Source organism: Osmia lignaria, chromosome 7 (genome assembly GCF_051020975.1).
Source record: "Osmia lignaria lignaria isolate PbOS001 chromosome 7, iyOsmLign1, whole genome shotgun sequence".
Lineage (NCBI taxonomy): Eukaryota > Metazoa > Arthropoda > Insecta > Hymenoptera > Megachilidae > Osmia > Osmia lignaria.
Window position 1 is genome coordinate 6,160,773 of NC_135038.1, and position 22,122 is coordinate 6,182,894.

Genomic DNA, 22,122 nt, shown 5'->3' on the forward strand with positions numbered 1-22,122 from the left:
TAGTCTTGCCCCAAATAGCACGACTCTTGGTCCGGTCCTTTCGTTTCCGGTAGAACGGTGTTGGTACAGCTGGGATGGACCAGAAGAAACTACCGTCAACTCGACAAAGGATCGCACCGGCTCTATCCATCTTGGAACCACCACCCTCTCTTTACCGTTCGGTAAAAGCGTGTCGAGCCAGCTCGGAATTTTCCTCCGCGTTAACGACCATTCCGTTCGAACGAAACGTGTCCGAGCTGGTACGAAGAAACAGTTTAGCGTTGGTAAATTCGCGATTCGAACCGTTTCTCCTTTCCTTTCGATCGGCCATCGTTTCCTCTCCTGGTAATTCGTTTAGGCCAACTACAGACAGACGGTAGACGCTTTTCAACAAATTCCCGTCTCCCTTTCCCTTGTAAAGTTGGAGAGCAACGGTGGTCTTGGAAAAGGGAGTCGGTCTACGGTAGGATTCGAGTCTAATCAAAGGTTTCCCTTGATATTTTTCGCAGGTCCGCCGACGATTCTGGTGAGGCCACAGTCGCAGCAGGTGAAGGCAGGCGGAATAGCGAGTTTCTACTGCACCGCAGAGGGAGCACCACCGCCTCAGATCCACTGGAGGAAGAACGGAAAGAGAGTTTCTCGTAAGTTTTCGCTCCTCGCCTTTTCATTTCGGTGTATACTCGCTTTCGTAACTTTTCACCAACCCCCTTTGCTGTAAGCAACCCCCTTTCGAGTAACGCGAACGAAATGGATGGAAATCGTATTGAAATTAACGCTACCCTTCGACTTTTCTCTCGTTTAAGTTCTCGTTTCCGGTTCCACTTTCACGATTACGAGACGTTTTCCTTTCTTCGGAAGTAAATTTTGCGCTCGACCGAATCGGAAACGCCGGCTGCTACGCGAATACGGATACACGGCTAAGGACGGTCCGGTTTCAGGAGTTACCGAAACTGGCCAGATTGCCAGCACTCCCAGTTTCCTCGCGATACTTGCTAAAGTAGATACCGAAATTTTCTCCCTCCCTCCCTCACTTCATCTTCCTTGTCCGCTCTCTTCAGGGAGAAGATTCGATAATCTCAGCCGTCGCTTTCGTCGAGCGTAAATTCTAGAGCCGCGTGTTTGTACGTCCTCGTTAGATGAACTCGTTTCGACGATATCCGATTTTTGAGAAGTCCTGCCGCGTGAATTTCGAAAGCTTCCACGTTAATCGAGTTGGTGGACGAGCTGGAATCACGCTCGGCCACCAACTCGTCCACTCGGAATCGAAATCTATTCGGAGAGAGAGCGCTGCAGCCCGATTAACCGTTCGAAGGTTGCAGCGCGGCGAAAAATCGTACCGGTTAACAGCGAGCGGTCGCTTTTATTCTCCTACCGATTGTCCCCGATTTCCAACCGGTTCGCGACGCTGAAATTCGCTAATCCAGCGAAACGGAGATAACGACGCGTGACAAAGTTAGTCGCGATCGCGTGGAACGCTCGTCAGATACGAAGAACCGTTCGAATCGATGCGCCCACCAGATCTGGTAGCCGCCTGTATTTATTTATTTAAATTATACGGGACGAACCCTTTTACGGTAGGTACATGATATTGTTGCGCCGGGGAGTGGTGCTTGTGCTTTCTATTACGAATAATAACAACAACGAACAAAACTAAACTGTTTATATTTGCAATACAAAACAATCAGATAGGTTAAAACTATAGATCTGTTCTCACAATATTTGAATAACGCGCGGTTGTCTAACAAGGGGAACTACCCAAGTGTTACACTCACTTATTAATGAAACTTTGCCAGCTTGTAGAGCTCGTCGAGCTGGACACGCCTATACCCCCTTTTTGGGGCAGACGGCTAATTGTTTAAAAGATATTAACAATTACAGTTAGTTACTCTTTACATTCTGAACATACAACTCGCAATCTAGAGATCCACGGTTTAAATTCTTGGTTCCCAACATTTTTTTTTTTTTTTTTTTTTTTAATGATAACTTGTCTCTTTTTGAATAACTATTACATAAAAATTATCATAAAAAAAAAAAATTTTTTCGGGAACCAAGGATTTGAACCGATGACCTCAGAGTCATGGATCCGCTCCGTGGTTAAACGCATGACTCGCAATCTAAAGGTCCTCGGTTCAAATCCTTGGTCCCCATTTTTTTTTTTTTTTTTTTTTTTTAATGATAATTTGTCTCTTTATAATTCTAAACTAAAATACCTGAAAAGGAGGTAAAACCAAAAGTCGAAACATTTATCTAAGTGGCCCTATCAGGCAGCTAACGTCTTGTGAATTAAAGCAAAGAAATCGGTCTGTTTTTCAACGGAGAGAGAAGTCAAACCCCTGACGTAATTAAATTGTACGAATGTCAACCACAAGTGCATACGTAATGAACCAAGGAATGATAGTGAGTGATAAGTTTGTAATGAGAAGACACACGAACAGGTCACAGCAAGAGAAGAAGGTAAGAATATGCGTGTCATGCGTCGTATTTGCGTTGATAAACAGTGCTTTGGTAGTAACATTATTATGACTGAAGAAACTATACATTCGTTTTTATCGAATTCCCTCGACCCAGAGTGTTCGTTCGTACTTTTCTCGAACCACGAAATAGAGTAATAGTCGTCGATCGTTCTCTCTACCTAGAGGACGCGTATTCCCTGCGCCGCGCCATTACCTCGTCCTTCTATTTTTCCTCGTTCGCCTCAATCTTTCGTGTTGTGCCGCAGCGTCGCAGTCACGGTACCTGGTGCACAACTATGATAACGGAGCTTTACTACGGATCGAACCTGTTAGATCGACCCGTGACAGCACCCTGTACGAGTGTGTGGCCGAGAATGGAGTCGGAGACGCGGTGTCAGCCGAGGCTCAGCTCAAAGTCTACGAAGGTAAGTACCAGCAGCATGCTGAAACCTTATTTTGATACGAGCTTAGTTAGCTATTTTCTATCCACGCCGTTATCGTCCGACAGCTATTAGCGTTATCGAGGCTAACGGAGTAGACGAAATTTAATATTTAACGAAAGCTTGAGTATCTGCAGCTGCTGTCTGCTCGAACCAGCTGATCGCTCAGAACACGTAACTATTAGTAGGGTGACGGGTGAGAACCTTAGGTGAATAACTGATTCGCGACCGTTTTCACGGCGACGAAGTAAGGGGAAGGATCGTGTACTAGGTCTGTCACAGGGGTGAAAGGAAAAAAGAAACGATCGAAAAATCCGCGAACGACGCGGCAAGATAACGAGCTAAATTTTGTTGAAATTAAACGAAGCCTTTCTTCTTTCGCACTCCGATCCGACAGAGCGATCTCTTTTTCTCTTTCTATTTATACGGAAGAGCGAACAGCTTAATGGCGCCCAGTTCGGCGACCAGGCGGAAGGCGACGTAATAGAAGAAAGGAAAGAAAGAAAAAAAAAAAAGATGAAGAAGAAACGACCACCGGGCCGCGCCGTGCGCCCGGAAAGCTTACCCTTTTCCGGGAAGAATCTCTTAAACTTCCGCGAAACGCCTTAATTGGCTTGGCCAGCTTTTTAATTCGATTCCAACTTTGCCTCACGGATATTTTTGCTCGCAATTTCTCGTATTCTTCCTTCAGAAAAAGAGAAAGAACCTACTACCATTTTGAAGCTTCTCTCCTCTTCCTCTTTCCCCATTTCATCCCTCATCCCCAAACTCTTACCATGCCGACCGCTCTCCTCGTTCCTGTTTGCATCGCTGCAGTTCAACGCTCGAAATTCATCGGGATTTTCTTCTTTTTTCTTCTCATTCTTCCTTCCCTTCCTTTTTTTCACCCTCAATTGCCGACTATTTCGTGTCAATGCCGTTGCCATCCGGCGCCATCCAGTTCCTCGTAAATCACGGATATTCGCTCGGATCTCTCAAATTCGCCGGTGATTTCAATTTATTTGTTATAAAGTTGATTCAGTCAGGTGATCGTTTTCCCACAGGTGCAATAATACGCGTTCCCCAGCCGTCGGGTAAATTCCTTCGCTCTCTTCTCCCACCCTCGTTCACCCTCTCCTACCCGTTCGCCTCATCTCTTTCTCTCTCGGTGCCTTTTCAGAAGCGAGCACGGCTTTCGTTTCTTTTTACTGCCGCGGGCTCGCGCGATCCTCTGAAAATAATTAACGCCTCGAGACTCGTGATTCGCGCATCGATTTCTCATCGAACCGATAATAATCATCGGAGCAGCCGGATTTTTCGCTTACGCATCGGGTCGCCTAGTTTCCAGGGAAATTCTACTTTGTCCGGCCGATCTTGTCGAGTGGACAAAAGTTCCTTAATTAAACGGGCTGCCAACTTTTCGACGTACCGGTCGGGGCTCGGCACGGTATAAATCGAAGTTTCGCTGGCGAAGGATATCCGCGAAAGGGGTGCGGTTGCCGACCGTAAGCGACAAACTAAAATCGAGGAGCTCGGCCGTCGCGAGTGAAGCATTTTTTTTTTTATTTTTTTTTTTTATTTTCTCTCTCTCCTCGAGAAGTCGCGCGCGATTAATCATCGAGCCGTGCACCATCGCGCGAAGAACCTCCCGTTTTTTTCACAGATTTTTTTTCCCTCGCTCGCCCCGCCCGCGCCCCATCCATGGCTTTGTTTTTGTTTTTGTTCGCGAAATCTACTTGCGCGAAGCGAAGAGTTTAAAAGTTGAACGAATTTTTCTCCACCAGTCGGATAAGCGGAGCATTTAATTCGAGCGGTTGAAAAATACGCGTCTGGAGAGTCTCGGGCTGGAACGGTATAGTTTCACAGCGAAATGGAGTCAGCCGCGTAATGGGCCCGCTCGAATATTTCGGCGCCCGAACGTACGTAAGCCATACGCGTCTCGTTATCGAACGCATCGCCGCGATAAATACCTGCTAGCTCGTAACGAGGTTGGATTCGGATAATGCGATTACGCCAAGCATGTAATGATGCAATAATGTAACAACATAACATCGGTGAATGCGGTTAAAATTACACGGGATAGTAGCGAAACAATCGATAACCATGGGCGGTCAGAAAGGAACTCGAGGGCGACGCGTTCCACTCGCTTGGTTGATTCCACCGGTGAAGATTCACGAGTAAGAGCTTCGAAGGATGAAAATTGCAAAGCGATAAAGATTAGAAGAATCGCGATGCAACGCTCCACGACGCCTGTCTGGTACGTGCTTCGCAACTTGGCGGCGTTTGGGAAATCGTTTTTCGCGCGTGGAAATATCCAAGGGAATCCGGTATTTTCGCGGCTCGTATCGTAAAACTTAACACGAGAAAGCGGGGGGTACTGTGGACGTTAAAGGTTTCCTCGAACGGGGAAGATAGCATCGGTGCTTCGCCAGTTTGCAGTGCCGAGTACGGACGAGATCAGATAACGATACCGGAGCCTCGTTGGAATACTAATTTCCTTGTTCGCGAGGATATTCGGCGTGGGAGTTGTCCGCGAAAAGAAAAATCTCTCGTTGCTGCCCGTTCTCATCCGGACGGGAAAATGCAAACGGTGTCTGATTGGTCCGCCGCAAGAATCGAAGTTGCTTTTCCCTTCTTCGTTATCGTTTTCCTTTTCCTTGCGAATTTCAGTTATATCCGTGCTAATTGACATCTCGGACTGTCAAACGAGATGAAAGTAACTCGCCGTTATCGGAAATCTAGTTTGTTTCTCGCCTCGTCATAAAGCGACGTTGGAAGCAACTTTTCGCTCGACGTTTCGGATGAATTTTCAATCGGAAGTTGCTCGTTGTCCTGCTCGAGGAGCGAGATACGAGACAGGGCGCGTCGCATCGGTTTGTCGGATGCCGTAGCACCGCGTCGGCCTCTCCTCTCCTTCCATAAAGGGCATATAGTCCCTGCCGTAGCATTAGCCTAATTTCGAGTCCCGCAGCAGGCGGAAATTAAATTTGCAGCAGAGCTAAGTGGCATCTTCGGTTCCCGTTGCCTCTCGCACGGGGAACTATCTACTTCGAGTTACGCCCGGCATCGAAACGGCAAAACTTTACTGTCGCGTCTACCGTTCGTGAAATTCCCACGAAATAATTCTTTCGGCCGGCGATTCTCTTGGCGAACGAGTCAACGAGAAATACGAAAAGGAACAAAGCTGTCGGGTGCAAACTACCGGACGAAGAAAACCGCTCATTCGGACGCTCGGTTAAGCCGGAAAACGAGGAAGCTTTGGAATCGAAAACGGTTCGTTCCGCCCTGTAAACTGGCGGAAATTCGACTGGTTCCAAGGAAAACGCGACATCCTCGATACTCCCTAGATTCTAGATCGAACCGAATGCTTAATTAACGAGTCCGAATCAAGGAACCTTCGTCGGCCGTGCTCTTTTGCTTTCCTTTGACTTTTCTCCTCGAATCGTTCTCGTCTGTGACTTTCCTCGAACTCGAGGAGAAAAGCATCGGAAAGAAAGCGAGCCTGTCTACCGCTTTTTCCTTCTATCCTTCGCGAAGATTGAACGCGAAACTTTGCTCGAGTCAAAGGTTTTAATGCGAAGCGCGACCAAAGCTACGCGGAAAAACGAGTCTTTGAAAGTTCAAGTCCGTCGAAGGGGCGGACCGGAGGATCGCGTCGTCGAACTTGATCCCTCGAGAGGGCTCGAGTGGAACGTTCGAACGTTTTGCTTCGCCATCCTAATTAGCGTTTAACGTTTCGGACCATTGCCACGACATCTACGACAACCACGACGCGACGGAAGAAAGAGGATTCTTTGAAGGCCGAAGAGAACCGACGTAGAAGCCCGGAGGCGCGGAACGGTCAATATTTACTCCGTTCGAGGGGGGAAAAAGGGAAAAAGAGAAAAGGAAAAGAATCAACAGCGTTTACGCTTCGAGCAAGAGACTCTTTTGTCGTTTTCCGGGCCTGTTCTCTTTTCCACACCGGTTGCTTCCCTTGTCCTCGCGGATTTCTTTCTTCTCCTCTTCTTAAATGGATAAGGAAGGTGTTTGCTAGGGAAGGCGATTCGTTTCGCGTTTCCAACTCGAAATCCCGATCAAATTCCATACACCGTTGCTACGTCGCATCATCTTCCTCGACGACCAGATATTCCTTGGACGAGCGAAACGTTCTTTAGCCATCCTTTCCGGCTTCCTGAAATAACCCGCGATCGATATTAATTCTTCCAATCGTTCCACCCTCGATGAACTCGTCGATGGCCTTACCATCGAAGCCCGCTCTCCACCGAATCGAGCCATCTTTCGAAATTCCTACTACCGGCTGGTCGAGCTACAGCTTAATTTCATCGGAGATGGTGGCTGGCTGGTGGGATCGAAATAACGAGACGAAGCGAGGAGCTCGTTCGAGATAGACATTGAAAATCCCGAAGGAGAAGATAATGGATAAAAAAGGAAAACGCCGAGGCGAAGGGGATTAACGAAACGCGCAGAGGGGAAAAACATCGACGGACCGCGAATCTGTATCTGTCTCTATATATTATATTATGTACACGCTTATACATTGTATGTACCTATCTCTGAGAGAAAGAAGCCACGATTAAACGCTGATCCAGGATGAGAGAGCGGAACTGGAAGTTTCGCATCGCGCAGAGGCGAAACCCTTTCTATCTTGGGGAACGTTCGCCAAACGGGGAAGAGAAAAGACTTTAAATCAACTTCCGACCGAGCGGGAATAACAACTCGAAGGGTTCTATGCGTTCCCTTTGTTTGCGCGTCTACCATCTCTGCCAGCTGTATCGAAGCAACGACGGGGAATTTAATTCGCCCGAAAAACCGTCGCCTTAATTGCCAATTAATTGGCACATAAATTAGCTGCGAATTTTCGCCCACAGTGTCGCCGCAACTCCCGTGACTCGCTCTCTACTCTGGGTGCACTTTTCTTTTTTTTCGATTTTTCCCGGTGTAAAAGCGTCGCCGCGACGCGAAGATAAGACCGTCGGCAAACTATTTCAGCAATCAAACTTTCCCGCTCGCCCGTTAAAAGTTTCACCGGCCTGGGGCAACCGTGACCCCTTTCGAACTCTCTGTCTTTTCGGCGATTACGGCCCGACGGCTAACCGACGTGCTATCGTTTCGCCTGTTTGCCTTCGTGGAAAGAGCGAGATCCCGATCTTGTTCTCGTTCCGTCTTCGATTCATGGCAACCTGTAGCTTCTTTCGATTCTCTGGAAAGAATGCGTGTCGTGTCTTCGAGGAAACGACCAACCGGACGAGGGAAAAGCTTCGATAAACGGTGTTTACGGCACCGCCTCGGTCACAGTATCGCGATTCTGCCTATCCTGTCGAACGATCGAACGACAATTCGAACTGACCAATAATAGAAAACGATAAAGGAAAGAAAAGTACCGTTGAGCGTGAGAACGGGACAAGAGATAGGAAGACATCTTGGGTCGGACAAATCGAATCTTTTCAGAGTTATCGCGGAATAATGCGGCATTTAACAATAGGTGTTTGGTCCCCTCGGGTGAACGCAACGATCGCGCGGATATGCTGAGGAAGATGAAAATGGGATGAAACGGGTAGACGGAAAAATGAAAGGCAGCTGGAAACCTGGCCGAGTCCGTAGAGGGATGCTTTCGAGCAAAGCCTTCTGCCCTTTCACAAACTACCCCTGCCGCAGCACGCGTGCTTCCCTTATCAAAGCCGATGATATTCGGCCCGTGTTCCTAGCCACGATTCTCTCCATTCAGCCTACTAACTCAACCTTCTACTTTGGATGAGAATCGTTTTCTGCAACCTCCGTCAAGTGGTTTTACGATTTCATGCTTCGTTTCGAACGATTCCTCGACTTGTTTTCCTTGATTTTCCTCCAAATAACACGCGCCACACGGAACACTCGCTGGATCTTTTTGTTTCTTTAATTCGCAACAAAGTTGTATCGAATCGAAGATTAAAGAGTGTTCGAACCGTGCCGCGAATTTTTTCAGAGACAGCAAAGTTTTTTCAAGTTTCCTAGCGTGGAATCGCGCGAAGAATCGAAATAAACGGAAAGCTTAGGGGAATTAGGATGATAAAGGCGTAGAATCGGGGACGCTGTACGGTCGCGAGAATCCGTGACGAGGAAGGAAAAGGGAAACGGACAGAGTGAAACTTTGTTTCCGGAAGAGGCAATTCGTCTCGCCGACATCGCTCACCAGACGGAAGCGTATATCCCGCTTTTGCCGTTCTAATCTCTCCCGCTCTTTCTTTCCCGGCGAAAAGTGACGAGTTCTCGCGTGTTTCGAAAGGAAATCCCGAGACAAAGGCAAACGTCTTTCCGTTTTCTCCCTCGCTTTTCCTCCTCTGTCTCTGCAAAGACGTCGCATTTGCTTCGAGTCCGAGCACACACGTACCATCAACAGGTCGAGTATAATACGAAATTCTGTCGACAAAAGGTCAGGAGTGGAGCGGTGGGTGGATGCGCACGGATCCTCCCGGAGGACAAAGGAAGGATCCGTTGCCTCCGCCTTGTCCTACGTGGAAAGCAACTCTGATCGAGCGACAAATTCAATTTTTTCCCGAGAATTAAGCTGAGAAGGACGAACAGAGAGGAAAGCCGAAAACTTTCAGGTTTTTTCGTAATTGATTGTGGCTGGAATGCCAAAAACCGAGGGAACGTTTCCGCTCAATTGGATCTCGGTAGCGGGAAAAATAGTTTTGGTCCGACAAAGCGATCGTTGTTCGATATTTTGATTCGAAACGCATCGAATATAATCCGCTCGTGCCGTTTTTGCGCTCGTTTCTCTGTCCGTGATTATAATTCGTCGCATCGATGTAAATTAATGACAGGGACGAGGTATCGCGCGTTGAGCCGTCGAAATTGTACGCGTCGAATGCCGCGTTTCTAATATGTGTATATGTTATATATATATATATACATATACAGAAAATATATATATATGTCGCGAAATAGCTGCGCGCACAGAGAGTTGACACAACGCAAACAAATCGGAATCCATCCGCTGGAATCGAAGAGGTCTAGACTAGTCGATGTCGTCGGGATACCGACCAGCCAGCGTTAATTTCGAAATTAATTAAATCGAACCGTTCTCAGTGTACATATGAACTTTTTCGCGAAACGTTTACCTACCAGTTATATGTTCGACGAGAGTAACAGGAGCTCGCACGATTCGATATTCGAAACGTTTCATCCGCGGAGAGTATCGAAAGCGTGTTGAGGGGACAAAATCACGATCGTGTAAACTTAATCGAATTCGTAGCGAGCCAACGATGCGAACCACCGCCAAAACTTTCGGATAATATCCCGCTTTTGTCCGAGCGATAATAAGCGATTTAAAAACATCGAGGGTAGCGCGAGTCGAACGAGCTCGAGACAATTCCATTAAAAACGACGATCGGAAGGAAGGGAGAAACCGTGGGTCGAGATGGGTTGGAGGATAGGGGTAGCGGTACGAGTGCCGCGAGATTGCGGCAGACGAGGAGAAAAAAGAGGAAGGAAATTCGAGCGGGTCTAATTCGTCGGCCGCGTGTTTCGTCATGCTCGCCAACTCGATTTACCTCGTAGATTGAATCGCGCGGACCTAAAAAGAACGAATACTAATTTCTTTAGAGACGATTCGAGAGATTCGTCAAGAGAAATCTTTCGCTTCCTCCTCCACCACCGCTACCACCCTGGGACCGCGTATCCACCCTTAGAGAAGAAGCGACCTTTCCTATCTACTCTCTTCCTCCCCCTTCTTTACCTAACTTTTCGTCTTCCTTTCTCGCGTCCTGCCTTCCGACCCTACGGAAGTACCTATCGAGCAATTTCTTTCTTTCTTCGCCACTCGCGTCCCTTTACCATCCACCTTACAAGCTAAGGGTCGAAATTGTTTCTTCTCTGCTACAATTACGAGCAATGCCACTCGAATCGTTCCTCCTTCTCCATCCTCTTTTCCTCTTCTTCTTCTTTAGGAAGAAAAAAAAAAGAGGAGAAGCTACGCTCGTGGATACTCGTTAAGGAACTTTTTCCCTCTTTTCGAACAAATAAATCCGGATGCTCGCGCCCGAGTAACGATCTCGAATTCTAATTACTATTTATTCGTTTCAAATTCGTGGCTTTCTCGTTGCTGTCGAATCAACAAGCGTCTCTCAAAGATAGTCGGTTCGAGAATCACGGAAACGCGGAACGATGTTGAACGAAGTTAATCATCCTGCCGCGGATTCGGGATTAATGCGTAAATATTAGAGAAAAATAATTTTCATTTAAAACGACGAAAATGATGAAGGTATTTCCTCTCTTCCATTTCTCTCTTATCCAAGGCAAAGAGCGTATCACCCCGGCAGGAATCCGTTTTTCCATCGATTAATGGAGCGGTAAATACGATGGAAACGGTAGCGAAAATGCTTGCGCGGGTACAAATGAAGAATAAACGCGTTTGCTCGATTCGGATCGAGGCAATATCCGCTCGAACAAAGAGATATATGGCATTAAGCAGAGGGAAAGTTGCCACAAAATGGAAACGATCCTCGTGTTTCTCGCGTCCCGTCGCTCTTACTTTCCTACCAGAAGACGGACGGAAACCTTTCCCCTCTCCAGGGACTTCTCGAAGAATATAGAATTGTTCGCCGGAGCTTTTCGAGTTACGACGACGCGAAGAAGGAAAAGAAAAACTTTCGAGGAGGCGCGCGATTTTGTTCTTTTTATTTCGAAATTTTTCTAGTTTCGCCCGTTTAAAAGCCTCGACGCCTCGAGTGTACTCCCGGTCGCGTGGTCTCGAACGAAACGCGAATAAGAGGCAGAAGGGTGGAATAGGAATAGAGAAAAGTGTTCGGTGGTCGGCTTCGAGAGACAAACGTCCCGGATACTGTAGACGGGCAAACTGTCCGGATCCGGGGAAATTTCCCGGCTTGTTAGCGGGATAAAAAGCGGGACCAGTGATTTTCGGTGTTTTCGTTGTTCCTTCTGCCTTTTATTCGCGACGATGCGGTGCGCCGGTCGTTTCTCGGAACAGCGAGGTAAATCCTAAGTACTGGCAGGTACACGTAGCTGGGCAAACGTGATTACGGGACGAGGACTGAAAATCGCAGGAAATGAAAGGGGTGCGGCGTGGGGATCGGAGCCGGTCTCGTTGGGCCATGGGGACGAGGGACAGAGGAAAAGTCTCGTAGGTATGTCGGCCACGGAAAACGTTCGCAATTTAAATCAAAGGTAAAGCGCAGCGTCGGAAACGGCTGCACAGCCGGCGGACGTTACACGGTAATAACGGCTATCAGTCAGTGAAATGACGCTCATCATATTTTCATTAGAATAATGGTTGAACGATGAAAGAGGCAGAGTCGTGGCGCGGAAAACGAGAGCGGTGAAAAGAGATGGAACGGGTATGAGGCGAAAGAGAGAAGGCGAAACGGAAACGGAAGGTTCAAGGTGAGACGAGGTTAAAAAACCTGGAAAGTAATCGTTTGCGATCCAGCCGGAGCTCGTCCGGTCATACGTCTGCGGAATACAAAACGTTTCTGTCCGTTCGAGTTCCGATAAGCTTTCGGCGGAAAGGTTGTTGCGCCGCTGTAGCAAAGTGGCTCGTTACACTACTCGAACTCGCAACAGCCAGCTTTAATTTCACCCTGTAACGACCTACTATTCCCTTCTCTTGTTTTCTCAAACTTTCTCGAGCCGTTGCATCGTCTGGACGATATTGTCGCTTCTGAAAAGCGGAGAAAGAAAATTATCCCTCATTCGGAAAATCTGATACGGATCTCTGTCCCGTTACTAAACGATGCCTGCCAAAACTGTGGCTGTACAGTGGAAAGTTTAGAAGATGGAAGCGAGCGACGTTGAAAGGATCGAAGGAAAATGTAAGCTAGGTGAAACGAAACGCTTCTCGAGTTTCCATCAGAGCAAATGATGCTATGGGACCCTATGGGATGCGGCGAAGAGTGCGTAGCTATCGGCAAAGAACGGTTCGCCGGTAAGGGGAAGATTTAAGGGTGGGTCCGTGGCACCGGCTGCTCGCGAATATAAGTCGTCCGGCTAAAGGATGAGCTGGATCTCGGCAGGGTCGTAGGTAGGGAGCTCCGACGGCGGGTCAGGCTACTTAATATGACCGATAGAAGCCTCGGCAAGCTATCAAAGTATAGGGTGCGGGGCGAGGCTGGTCTCGAATGCTGGCTCAGCCATATTAGTTATCGTTTCGAAGCGACACGGGTCCGCGAATGGCTATTGGACGGGAGATGCCTCGTCTCTCGGTTATCAGGGAAAATCAAAGTCGATCGGAGGATGGTCGAAATCAAGGTTAGCTGGAAAGGTCCATTGAATTTTTACGAGCTCGTTCTCGCGTCGGATATCTCGGACTCCATCGTCCGGACCGAATCGGTGAGAGTAGAGAATCTTTCGCGGAGATTGAAACGCATTCGAGAGGCCGGGATATATCGTCGTCGGAGGGAATTACTCGGGATGCATCGCGGCGACCGACGATTCCGGATGGCGTGGCGCGATCGTCGAGAGTTTTATTCGAGTTGCAAGTCCAATGCCGTCGACGCCAAAGATCCCGGATTGCTACGGAATTTCGGGGAATGCTTAGAGGCGGCGTCAGTTGCAGCTCGCCTCTCCTCGCAACCCCTCTCGCCTTGCCGTTCTTCATGTTTATATGCAGCGGGGAGAGTGGACCGGATTGCCGACGAGAGGAGAGTAATAAATAGTTGTTGCTCGACACGGGTGTACGCGTTGCCGTTGGAATCCACGGACAAAATCGTCGTTGAATACGTTTCTCCTCCCATTTGCATGATCACCCGCACCCTTTCCCCCTTTCCCTTCGGCTTTCGCCCCTTTTCCTCCACTCCCTGACCCTGCAGCTGTTTCACACACCCTACGTCCTACGTCGTTCGACGATTTTCAAACGCGATCGTTTCACCTCCTCCCCCCCGCAATGATCTTCCTTTGCTCGTTCTCTCCTTCGAGTCGAGACGTTTTTTGGTATACGCTTTTACGTATGCAAAGAAAACGGGAAGCGGGAGAAAGAGAAAGAGACAGATCGATACAAAGATATTGCCACTTGGAAATGTAATGCGGCCCGAGCAAATGCGCTTGACCCGGAAAAACTCGGGAACGCGTCGGAAGGCTGAAGAGCCTCGACAAAATCGAAAAGATGGAAAGTAGGGTTAAGATGGGGAAGGAGAGATTAGTTTCGAATAACCGAGGAAGCAAGCTAAAGTGCTTCTTGCTCCTCTTGGAAACCTCCAACCAACCGCGTCTCTCCTTTGTGCTAGAGGCACGGATTTTCGGAAGAAAAAATAACTTATGCTCAGTCTCGTTAACCGGTGACCCGTGACGTTCCCTCTTTCTCTCTCGCCTCTTCCCGTCGAAACGACGATGCCGACCACGATCATTCCTGCATCGAGTGATCGAAACCAAGCGAATTTTATCCTCCATCTCGAGCGTGGAAAACTGAAAATAAACGGAACGAGACAACGGCCGACCTAGGAAAATCCCAAGTGAGATCGTGCTCTCGATATATCCCCTTTTCTCTTCGTTTCTCCGATCGTACGCGGACGATTCCGTTCCCTTTAAGGCTGTTCCTAACATGGCTCTTAATCTAACTCACGTCCGCTCCCTTTTTCGTCGTTCTCTGAGGCCCGCGCAAAATCTCTCCGGCTATAAATTGGTTAATTATAATCCGGGAAGAAGTCTGGAACAGGGAACGCGGCAACGGCAGCGGAAACAGCGGGGATTGGAGTTTGAACGATCGCGCCTCGCGATGTTAATTGGAGAACTCTGTGACTTCTAATTGGCTCTTCATCACTGCCTCATCCTTCTTTCTTTTCTTCCCTTTTTCGCGCGTTAAAAACGACGGAAGGAGGTGAAGATTCAACGTTGCATTCGTCTGGTCCGAGAACGGAAACGATTCGATCGTGTGTCGCGGGGGGTTGGGAAAGAGAATTCCCGCGGACACGGAGCAAAGGGTGAAACGATGGGGTGGTAGTTGCGTTATCCGGGACGAAGGAAACGCGAACGGTTGCACGAGCAATGGATACAACGGTACGTAGGACGTAGGACATAGGGAAACACAGACGGACGAGTTGAATGGGCATTGAAGAGAGTGGTGGCTGGGTCGCAGTCGGCGCTACTGAATGCTACACGCTGCTTGCACAATGGCCGAAGCCGTGGCTTTCTACAATACCGTTGGAAATGGCCACGCGATAAATTCCTGCAACTTTTATCGAATAAGAGGGCTAACAGGCCGAGGGAATATTGTGAAAGTTCTGTCTGTACTCGTTGTTGCGGCCGACTGCCGTCTGGAACTCGTGCTTCTCCACCGCGTCGAAAACTCATCCCCCTTCGCTCCGGTCTGCTCGTCCGCTTTGTTCGCCCTCCGCTTCCCTTCGTCCGCTACTTTCCGCCAACCGACTTACTTCCGTCGATACGTCGATCGCTCCTTCCTCCCAACGATCGTATTCGAATTCTCCGCTTTCGAGGAGAAAAAAAGAGAAAACTAGACCGAGACAAATTTATTCTCCACCCTTAGCGTAGCTCTCGTTGCCGTATCGGTTATTCGCCGTGCCTCGAATTAGTAGAACCGCTCACGGCGGCGACGTAAACCTTTTCAGCAGTTCTGCCGTGAAATCGGAACACGTCGTCGCGTTAAATTCGCGTCCTCGAACACGGAATAACGTAACTCGAGGGTTCTGGCATCCGATAAAAGGAGCTCGCCCGACATTCGAGCAAGGGAGTGGCTGGGAATGGAGGGGAGTTTCGGAGAAAAGAGAAAGAATAGAGTAGCAACCGATAAACAGGGGATCGCTGGAAATCTGTCGGGGATCGTTCGTGATCGAGGCATGTAAATAAGTAGCTCGAGTTGGAAGCAACGGACGCGGAAACATCCTCGAATACCGTTCGTAGCCCGCATCCGAAAGATGCGGGTAGTTCTCTGGCAATTATACTAATGGAGATTGGGCGGTTTTCGGAGGAGGAATCCGGGGGAGAAGGAAGCGACCCGTGTGGGCCGAAGACGAGACGGTAGAAAGAAGCGAAAGGGAGTGTAAGGAAGTAAAAGGGGATGGTCGAGATATCTCGAAGGAGGCAGAGCTCGCGAAGGAGGAGGAAAACTGTGGAAACGGAGGAAACGGTTGAAAGAAGAAAGAGGGAAGAAGTTTGTACGTCGAGTGAAAAGTGAGCAGCATTTGAAGAGGAAACCTTCTGGTTATCCAGAGAGAAAGGAAAAGCATAGCCAGACGAGCCGGGACGGGCCGGGCGAATGGACGGATGGACGGATGGACGGACGCAGATGGTAGCGGGTTCCCCTGTCGAAAATAAGAAAAGTAGTAATGAATGAGGCCTGGCTACGGAGCCAACGACGACCAGGGAGCAGAAGGGCGGAAGGGAAGAAGGGAGTAGAGCGGCTCTCGAGTACATAAGAAGAGCGGTACAGAGTTCTAAGAGTCGTACGGAACACCGGCTGAGCCAATGGAAGCTGCCGAAAAGTGCTTTATACGCGAACTGCATTCAAATGAAAAAGTATATACGTTGCTGGTACCAGCGTTGCACCGGTTCCTCCCTGCTTTGATCTCGCTTTCACGCTCGCTATCCAAGAATTGGAGAAGCAGCGGCAGCATCGTCGTCGCATTATCCGTAGAATAATATCGGAGCCGAGGAAGAGAAGGGTTCGAGGGTGTAATACGCGTGCGATAGCGAGAGGGAAACGTCGCGTAGATACCGTTTTATAATGTCGACGACGCTGGAACGCGTTCGATTTTCAAATCGAGACCTCGCGGCGTTATTCCGCGGTCGAATTAATTTATCACCGTTACCGGTGTCGGTTCGACGAAACAACGAGCAGGAGGAGCAGCTTGGGCTTTCGATGGCCAACACGATCACCGTTCAACTATTAACCGAGGTTACCATCGATCGCGGCCACCGCGCTACGAGACGTCTGCGAATTTGATCGCTCGTATCCGAGCGAAATTTCTGTAATCGCCGCGAATCATTGCAGCCCGCTTTATACTCTGCTGCCGCAAAGCCGACGCGTTCGCCAGCTGTAGAGTAACGTCGCGATTCCAGCCACAATTGGAGTAAATATTTGAACGCTAATTGAACTATTCCGAGCCTCGTATAATCTAGCCCGGCTGCTAAACAGTTACATTCGATTGTGGTAAATCATAATGGAAACGTCATTATCGCGGCCGCTCCGTTGGATCGCGTTTTCATATCGTTACCATTGTTTGCTAAATATTCAGCCGTTGGTTATTCGCGTTCTTCTGACAGTACCTATTGCAACGACACACGTTGCTTCGAGTCGCGCGTGAAGGATATAGGTACGCGTACGCGTTAATGAGCCGAAACGTGTCGCAGCTTCGACGTCGAACTCCATTCCGCTGGGACAAATCGTGCCGCACCGCGTACGCGTCAATCGAACCTACAAATCGTCCCGTAGGCTACCGTAGGCTGTGTTTGTCCGAAATAATACACATTTATCCGGCTATTCTAAAACGTGAATCTCTGGGAATCGTGGAAATCGATCGTTTCTCAGTTTCCTCGGTTTCCACCGTTTCCGTTGCTTCCAGATTAGAAGGGTTAATTGGTGAAACGTTTCGAGCAGAATCGTAGTCCCGTTCGATTTCCCGTGGAATCGAACGGATATCGCAACGCGAACGCCTCGCGTCTCCTCTCGCGAAATCGCATTTCCCGTGTTTTCGTTCCCCGCGGTACCACTGTTTGCCAAGCGCGCCAACTACGGGGAACCCGATTAAAATTAGCAGAGAATTTTAATGGGCGTCCGCGAACGAAATCAATAGAGCACTAGCGTTCGCCAACTCGTTCGTTCGATCGGCCGAGGCTCCATCCTACCATGGCTTTCGCCGCGAATGATTTATAACATAAGATTTCCACAAATCTCGGCACGACCTGTCCTCCTTTGTGCGAGTAATAACACCGGTCGCAATTAAATTCGCTCGCGCGATATAATACAGAGACCGTGGAAATCGGTGATAAAGCGAGTTCCTCCTCATCCCCTCGTATCTCCGACTCTCTTACTCTTTGTGCCGTCACCGGAAGGATTACGCATCGGTATAAAGTCTGTGATACTCGGAGGGCAGGATTCATTAATAACGACCCATCGCGGCTGCACAAGCAACGACGGAGAACCGGCAATGTAATACCTACTACTCGATGGTCGTCGAAATCGAGCGATATTCGCGCGTACTGCCGCAACGTATCGCCGATATATCGCTTCAGGACCCCTGATCGTTTAAGGGGAAAGGGGGAAAAAAAACTTTGAGAGATACCGCAGGAAGTTCCATCGAGAGCATTGGTATTCCGTGGAAAGAAAAAAGTGATAGCGGTCGGAGGGTGGCTATGTCGTAAATAATAGAGAGGTCGAAGGAAGAAATCCTCGCTGGTAAGTCGCGTGTTAGGATCTCTTGACCGAGGTAAGGTTGTCGGGGTTAAGAGAGGGGTGCAAGAAAGAAGACGGGAGTATGGCCCCGGAGGGTAATCGGTTAGTTTCCAGGCTGCGGCATCGAACTGGAACGTAGCGAATCGAAGAGTCTCTCGTAGGGAGAACGCAGCACCTTCTTCCGATGGAGTTTTGCCCATAAGTCGAGGGTTACAGGTAGCGGGAGTCGCTGTATAGACACGATGAAGCAGGCTCTTATATTTTATGCAGCAGTTTATAGAGATATATCGGCCGTCTAGTGCGACGGCATAAGTCAAAACCTACTTTACCTAATGGCCTCCTAGTGACCTCCCTCCCTTCTTCCACCTGTCTGCCAGTCTACGGCCACTAAAGTAAAGGCTGTTGGTGGAAGCTAGCATCGCGCGGCAAGAAGCTGCCCTCCTCGACACCGACACCGATACAAACACCATCTTCCCTCGCTACTTTGGCTTACGAGCAGCTCTCTGGCTCGTATACTCCATCAAAATTGCATTTCCAATTGCAGGCTTCCGCGTTCTGCCACTCGGGATGTCTTCGCTCCCTTTTCTCTTCCTATTTTTCTCCATCTACTTTACATATCCTGCGAAGAAGCTCGCGCCTCCTTGCCTTTCCTAGTCTCCACTCTCGATCGTTTCGACTTCAATTGTTCCGAAGCGCTACAACGTCGCGTAAAGTCGATACAAAATCAAACCGAAAGTATTATCCTTCCGTAACTGCACAGTCGTCACCGTAGGAATTTACTAGTTTCAGCGTCTCTTTTACGATCCAGCGACAAACGAGCGAATCTATGCAGTCGCGGTTAAAGGACCTTGCCGAACCGGGTGGAAACGTCCGAGTACAGCGTAACCGGATGGAACGTCTAAAACCGGGAAATACGATCCGTCGAACGCTATTAAGGTTTCGAATAACTCTCCTCTGGAAGCGTTCGAATCTCGAGTAACGAGGAGTCTGCGTTAGACTGATTCGCAAAAAATTGCAGGTTCGAAATTTCAATTCGAATCCGAAAAACTTGCGACCTCGTGTTCTCCCATCGAACGTAAACAGAGTCCCGCGAGGGTAGATAGAAGCATTATTCGCGACGCGATCCCATTCGCGTACATTCGTCGCGGATCCGTGTATTGGTGCACGCGCACTTAAATATATCCGTAGGGTGGACAAACGCGCGCGTGTTTACTCTACGGTGCAGCAGTGCAGCGATGCACCGATGCACCGCAGCGGATGGAAAGGGAAAGGGGCGATGGACGCGTAGAATCGGTTGGAGGAAGATAGAGCAGGCGGTGACACGGGGCTAACTTGGCGAAACAACGTGCCGTGGAACCAAACAGAGTTCTCGCGTACACGAATCCACGTCCGTCTGTGCTGATCACGCGCGTACACCCGACATAATTGCACTGCCACGATTAATAATTAGACGCGCAATTGGGCGTCAACTGAAATCTGTACGCGTACCGGTGATTCGATTTATCGAACCGGTCGCGGCCGTAGTTACGGCATCGCGGCCCGCCGACGCATCGTGCCGTTTCGCCTATCGATTTCGACGTCGAACAACGCGAGGAGGGAACTTTTCGTCTCCGGAGGGATGATTTTCCTCCGTCTCGATTGAGGCGCGACTTCCGGTGAACCGGACCGACCCGAATAGAGAACGGACTTGGATCGAAAGTTTAAGAAATAAATATTGGTTTAAGGTTTATTAAAAGATTTATTGAAATGAAATAGTATTACAATGTCGACGCTCGCAAGATCGTCCATCGATTCTTCGGCGCCGACAGTGAAACCTTAGCTCTAAACACTCGTCATTCGCACCATGCACTCGTCCCACCCATGGGACCACCCGGTTCACACACGTACACCACAGAAGTAAGCTCGGCGAACGGGGAAAGAAAGGTAGAAATTTTTCAGGCGATCGGCCAAGCTGCCATGACCGTGCAATTAGTAGAGTCGTTATTGGCCAAGATAAATGACGCAGATAGAGGGTGGTCCGGCAGGCGGAGAGGTCGTAAGCGCGGTTCTATCGTCAGATTTACCTCCGGCCTCTGCCTCCGTGCCGAGTTCACCGATTTGGTCTTGAATAATTTGCTAATCTGATTAGTAGCGTCGGATGAAAATTACAGATAGCTGCAGAGTTTCGCGTTGGTTCATCTAATTACCCGAGGAGCGTGGCATTCGAGCAGATCGTTAAAATTTGCCGTAATAAAACGATCCGGCACGATTCGTAAATTATACGCGATAAACCGTGCGGAATAGTTCTTTCGGTCTCTACGCGAGCTACGGTCGCGTCAACGTTCCTCGAAACGTCCGAAAGATTAAAGACGCGTGTCTCGCTTCGACTCGACTCCACTCGACTTCAGCTTCGAAACTAAGAACGCGCCAAGCGGAGAAGTTGGTGGTGCGAAGTTAAAAAGAAGAATTGTCGGATGGCGAGAGGGAAACTCGAGCGTGTATCGCTTCTCGTGTTCACTCCGCTCGCTTTTGCGACGGGTAGCGAGTTTCCAACAAAGGTGTCGCGTTTCAATTTTGATAAAGTCCTCGCTACCTGTCCCCGGGGGGAACTCGCGACGCTCTCGAAATTTCACGAAACGCCCGTACCCGTCGCATCCAGGAACGTCTCGTCTAGCGCCCACGACGTCGACGTCGACGAGGAGGACGACAACGTTTGGCCAACGATTTCGTAGCACGACTTTTGTAAGAGAGTAGCCTCCGGAGCGTTGTCGTGTAGCGGTCTCCCATTAAACCGCCCTCTCCAACCCTTTGCACGTGCTCCTTTTTCCTGTCGTTTCTCGTTTCCCGTTTCCCCATTTGTCCTCCCTCGGTGTTATTTTTCCTGTTCCATTTACCTATGTCCTGCCCTTTTTTCGCGACCACCTCGCCGGCCGTATCGTTTTGCCGCTGTTTTCGCTCGAATTTCGGGCTGAAAATCCGTCCGTCTCGCGTATCCCCCCAGCGAGCTAGCTAGCTGCGATCGACCAGGCGTAAAACCATCGTCGACGTCGACGCGTTTCTCGGAAAAGTCTCTCCGTCGGCTGGAGATCGTTGAAGGAGGCGATTCTTAGCAGCTGCAACGTGTGTACGAACGACGACGACGATGGGAACGGAAACGTCGTTTCCGTATGCGAAACGAACAGGAAAGGGAGAAAAGAAGCGACCCAACAAGTTGCGCGATTGCGGAAGGGCGTGCTCTCTCGCGCGCGACGCGAAACTACGTGCCGGAACTTTGGAATTTTATGTATGGCGTTTCGCCGTCAAAGTATGCCAACTCTGTCGGTCCCTTCCGCGAAGAAATAGTTTCATCTTCCTGTAAACTTTCCCCTCGGTCCAATGGACTTCGGTTCTCCCTCGTATACCCTGCCCCGTCGTCTCTCCACTATTCTCGCTACGAAGAAGCACCAGTCGAGCGTATCCTCCCTTCTCGGGAAAGAAACTTTGTCCTCGGCAAACTCCATCGAATATTTTCCTTGCTTACACGCGATCATCGGTTCTCCGCCTCCATCTTGCGGCACACTGATACGACGTTGATAGAAAACTTTGCCGCTACGGTTGCGCCTTTTCCTTCCTTCCTTACTTTATTCCTTCCGGCGCTTCGCTGGATCGGTGTCCTGCCAGTCGATCCATCTCATCGATCCGGTACACTATTTTATGTGATAACGGAATCGAACGAGTTTAAAACCGAGGCGAGTAAACTACCCTTACGGGCTCGGCATTAAAGCAGAGTCACAGTTGTTTCCGTGTTACGCGGCATGGCAGCTTTCACAAGTATATTGCACTAATTCGGAAAACACGATCGGTCACATTTAACATGGTTCTTAAAAACTACCCTAAGCTGGCCGGAGTGGTAGTTCATCACGTATTAATGAAATTACCACCCAGGGCTTAGAAGGTTCCAAACCATAAA

At 49.1% G+C, this 22,122-nt stretch overlaps 1 protein-coding gene across 9 annotated transcripts in view; it reads left to right on the forward strand.

Annotated features, from left to right (window-relative positions):
- The window catches only part of Lar (tyrosine-protein phosphatase Lar), a 211,325-nt gene that overhangs the window by 138,145 nt on the left and 51,058 nt on the right, over window positions 1-22,122 (forward strand). For all 9 annotated transcript variants that reach the window (XM_076689199.1, XM_034324873.2, XM_034324872.2 and 6 more), the window contains 2 exons: window positions 489-620; window positions 2,699-2,857. In XM_076689199.1, the coding sequence (XP_076545314.1) occupies window positions 489-620; window positions 2,699-2,857 (291 nt within the window). The remainder of the gene's footprint in view (window positions 1-488; window positions 621-2,698; window positions 2,858-22,122) is intronic.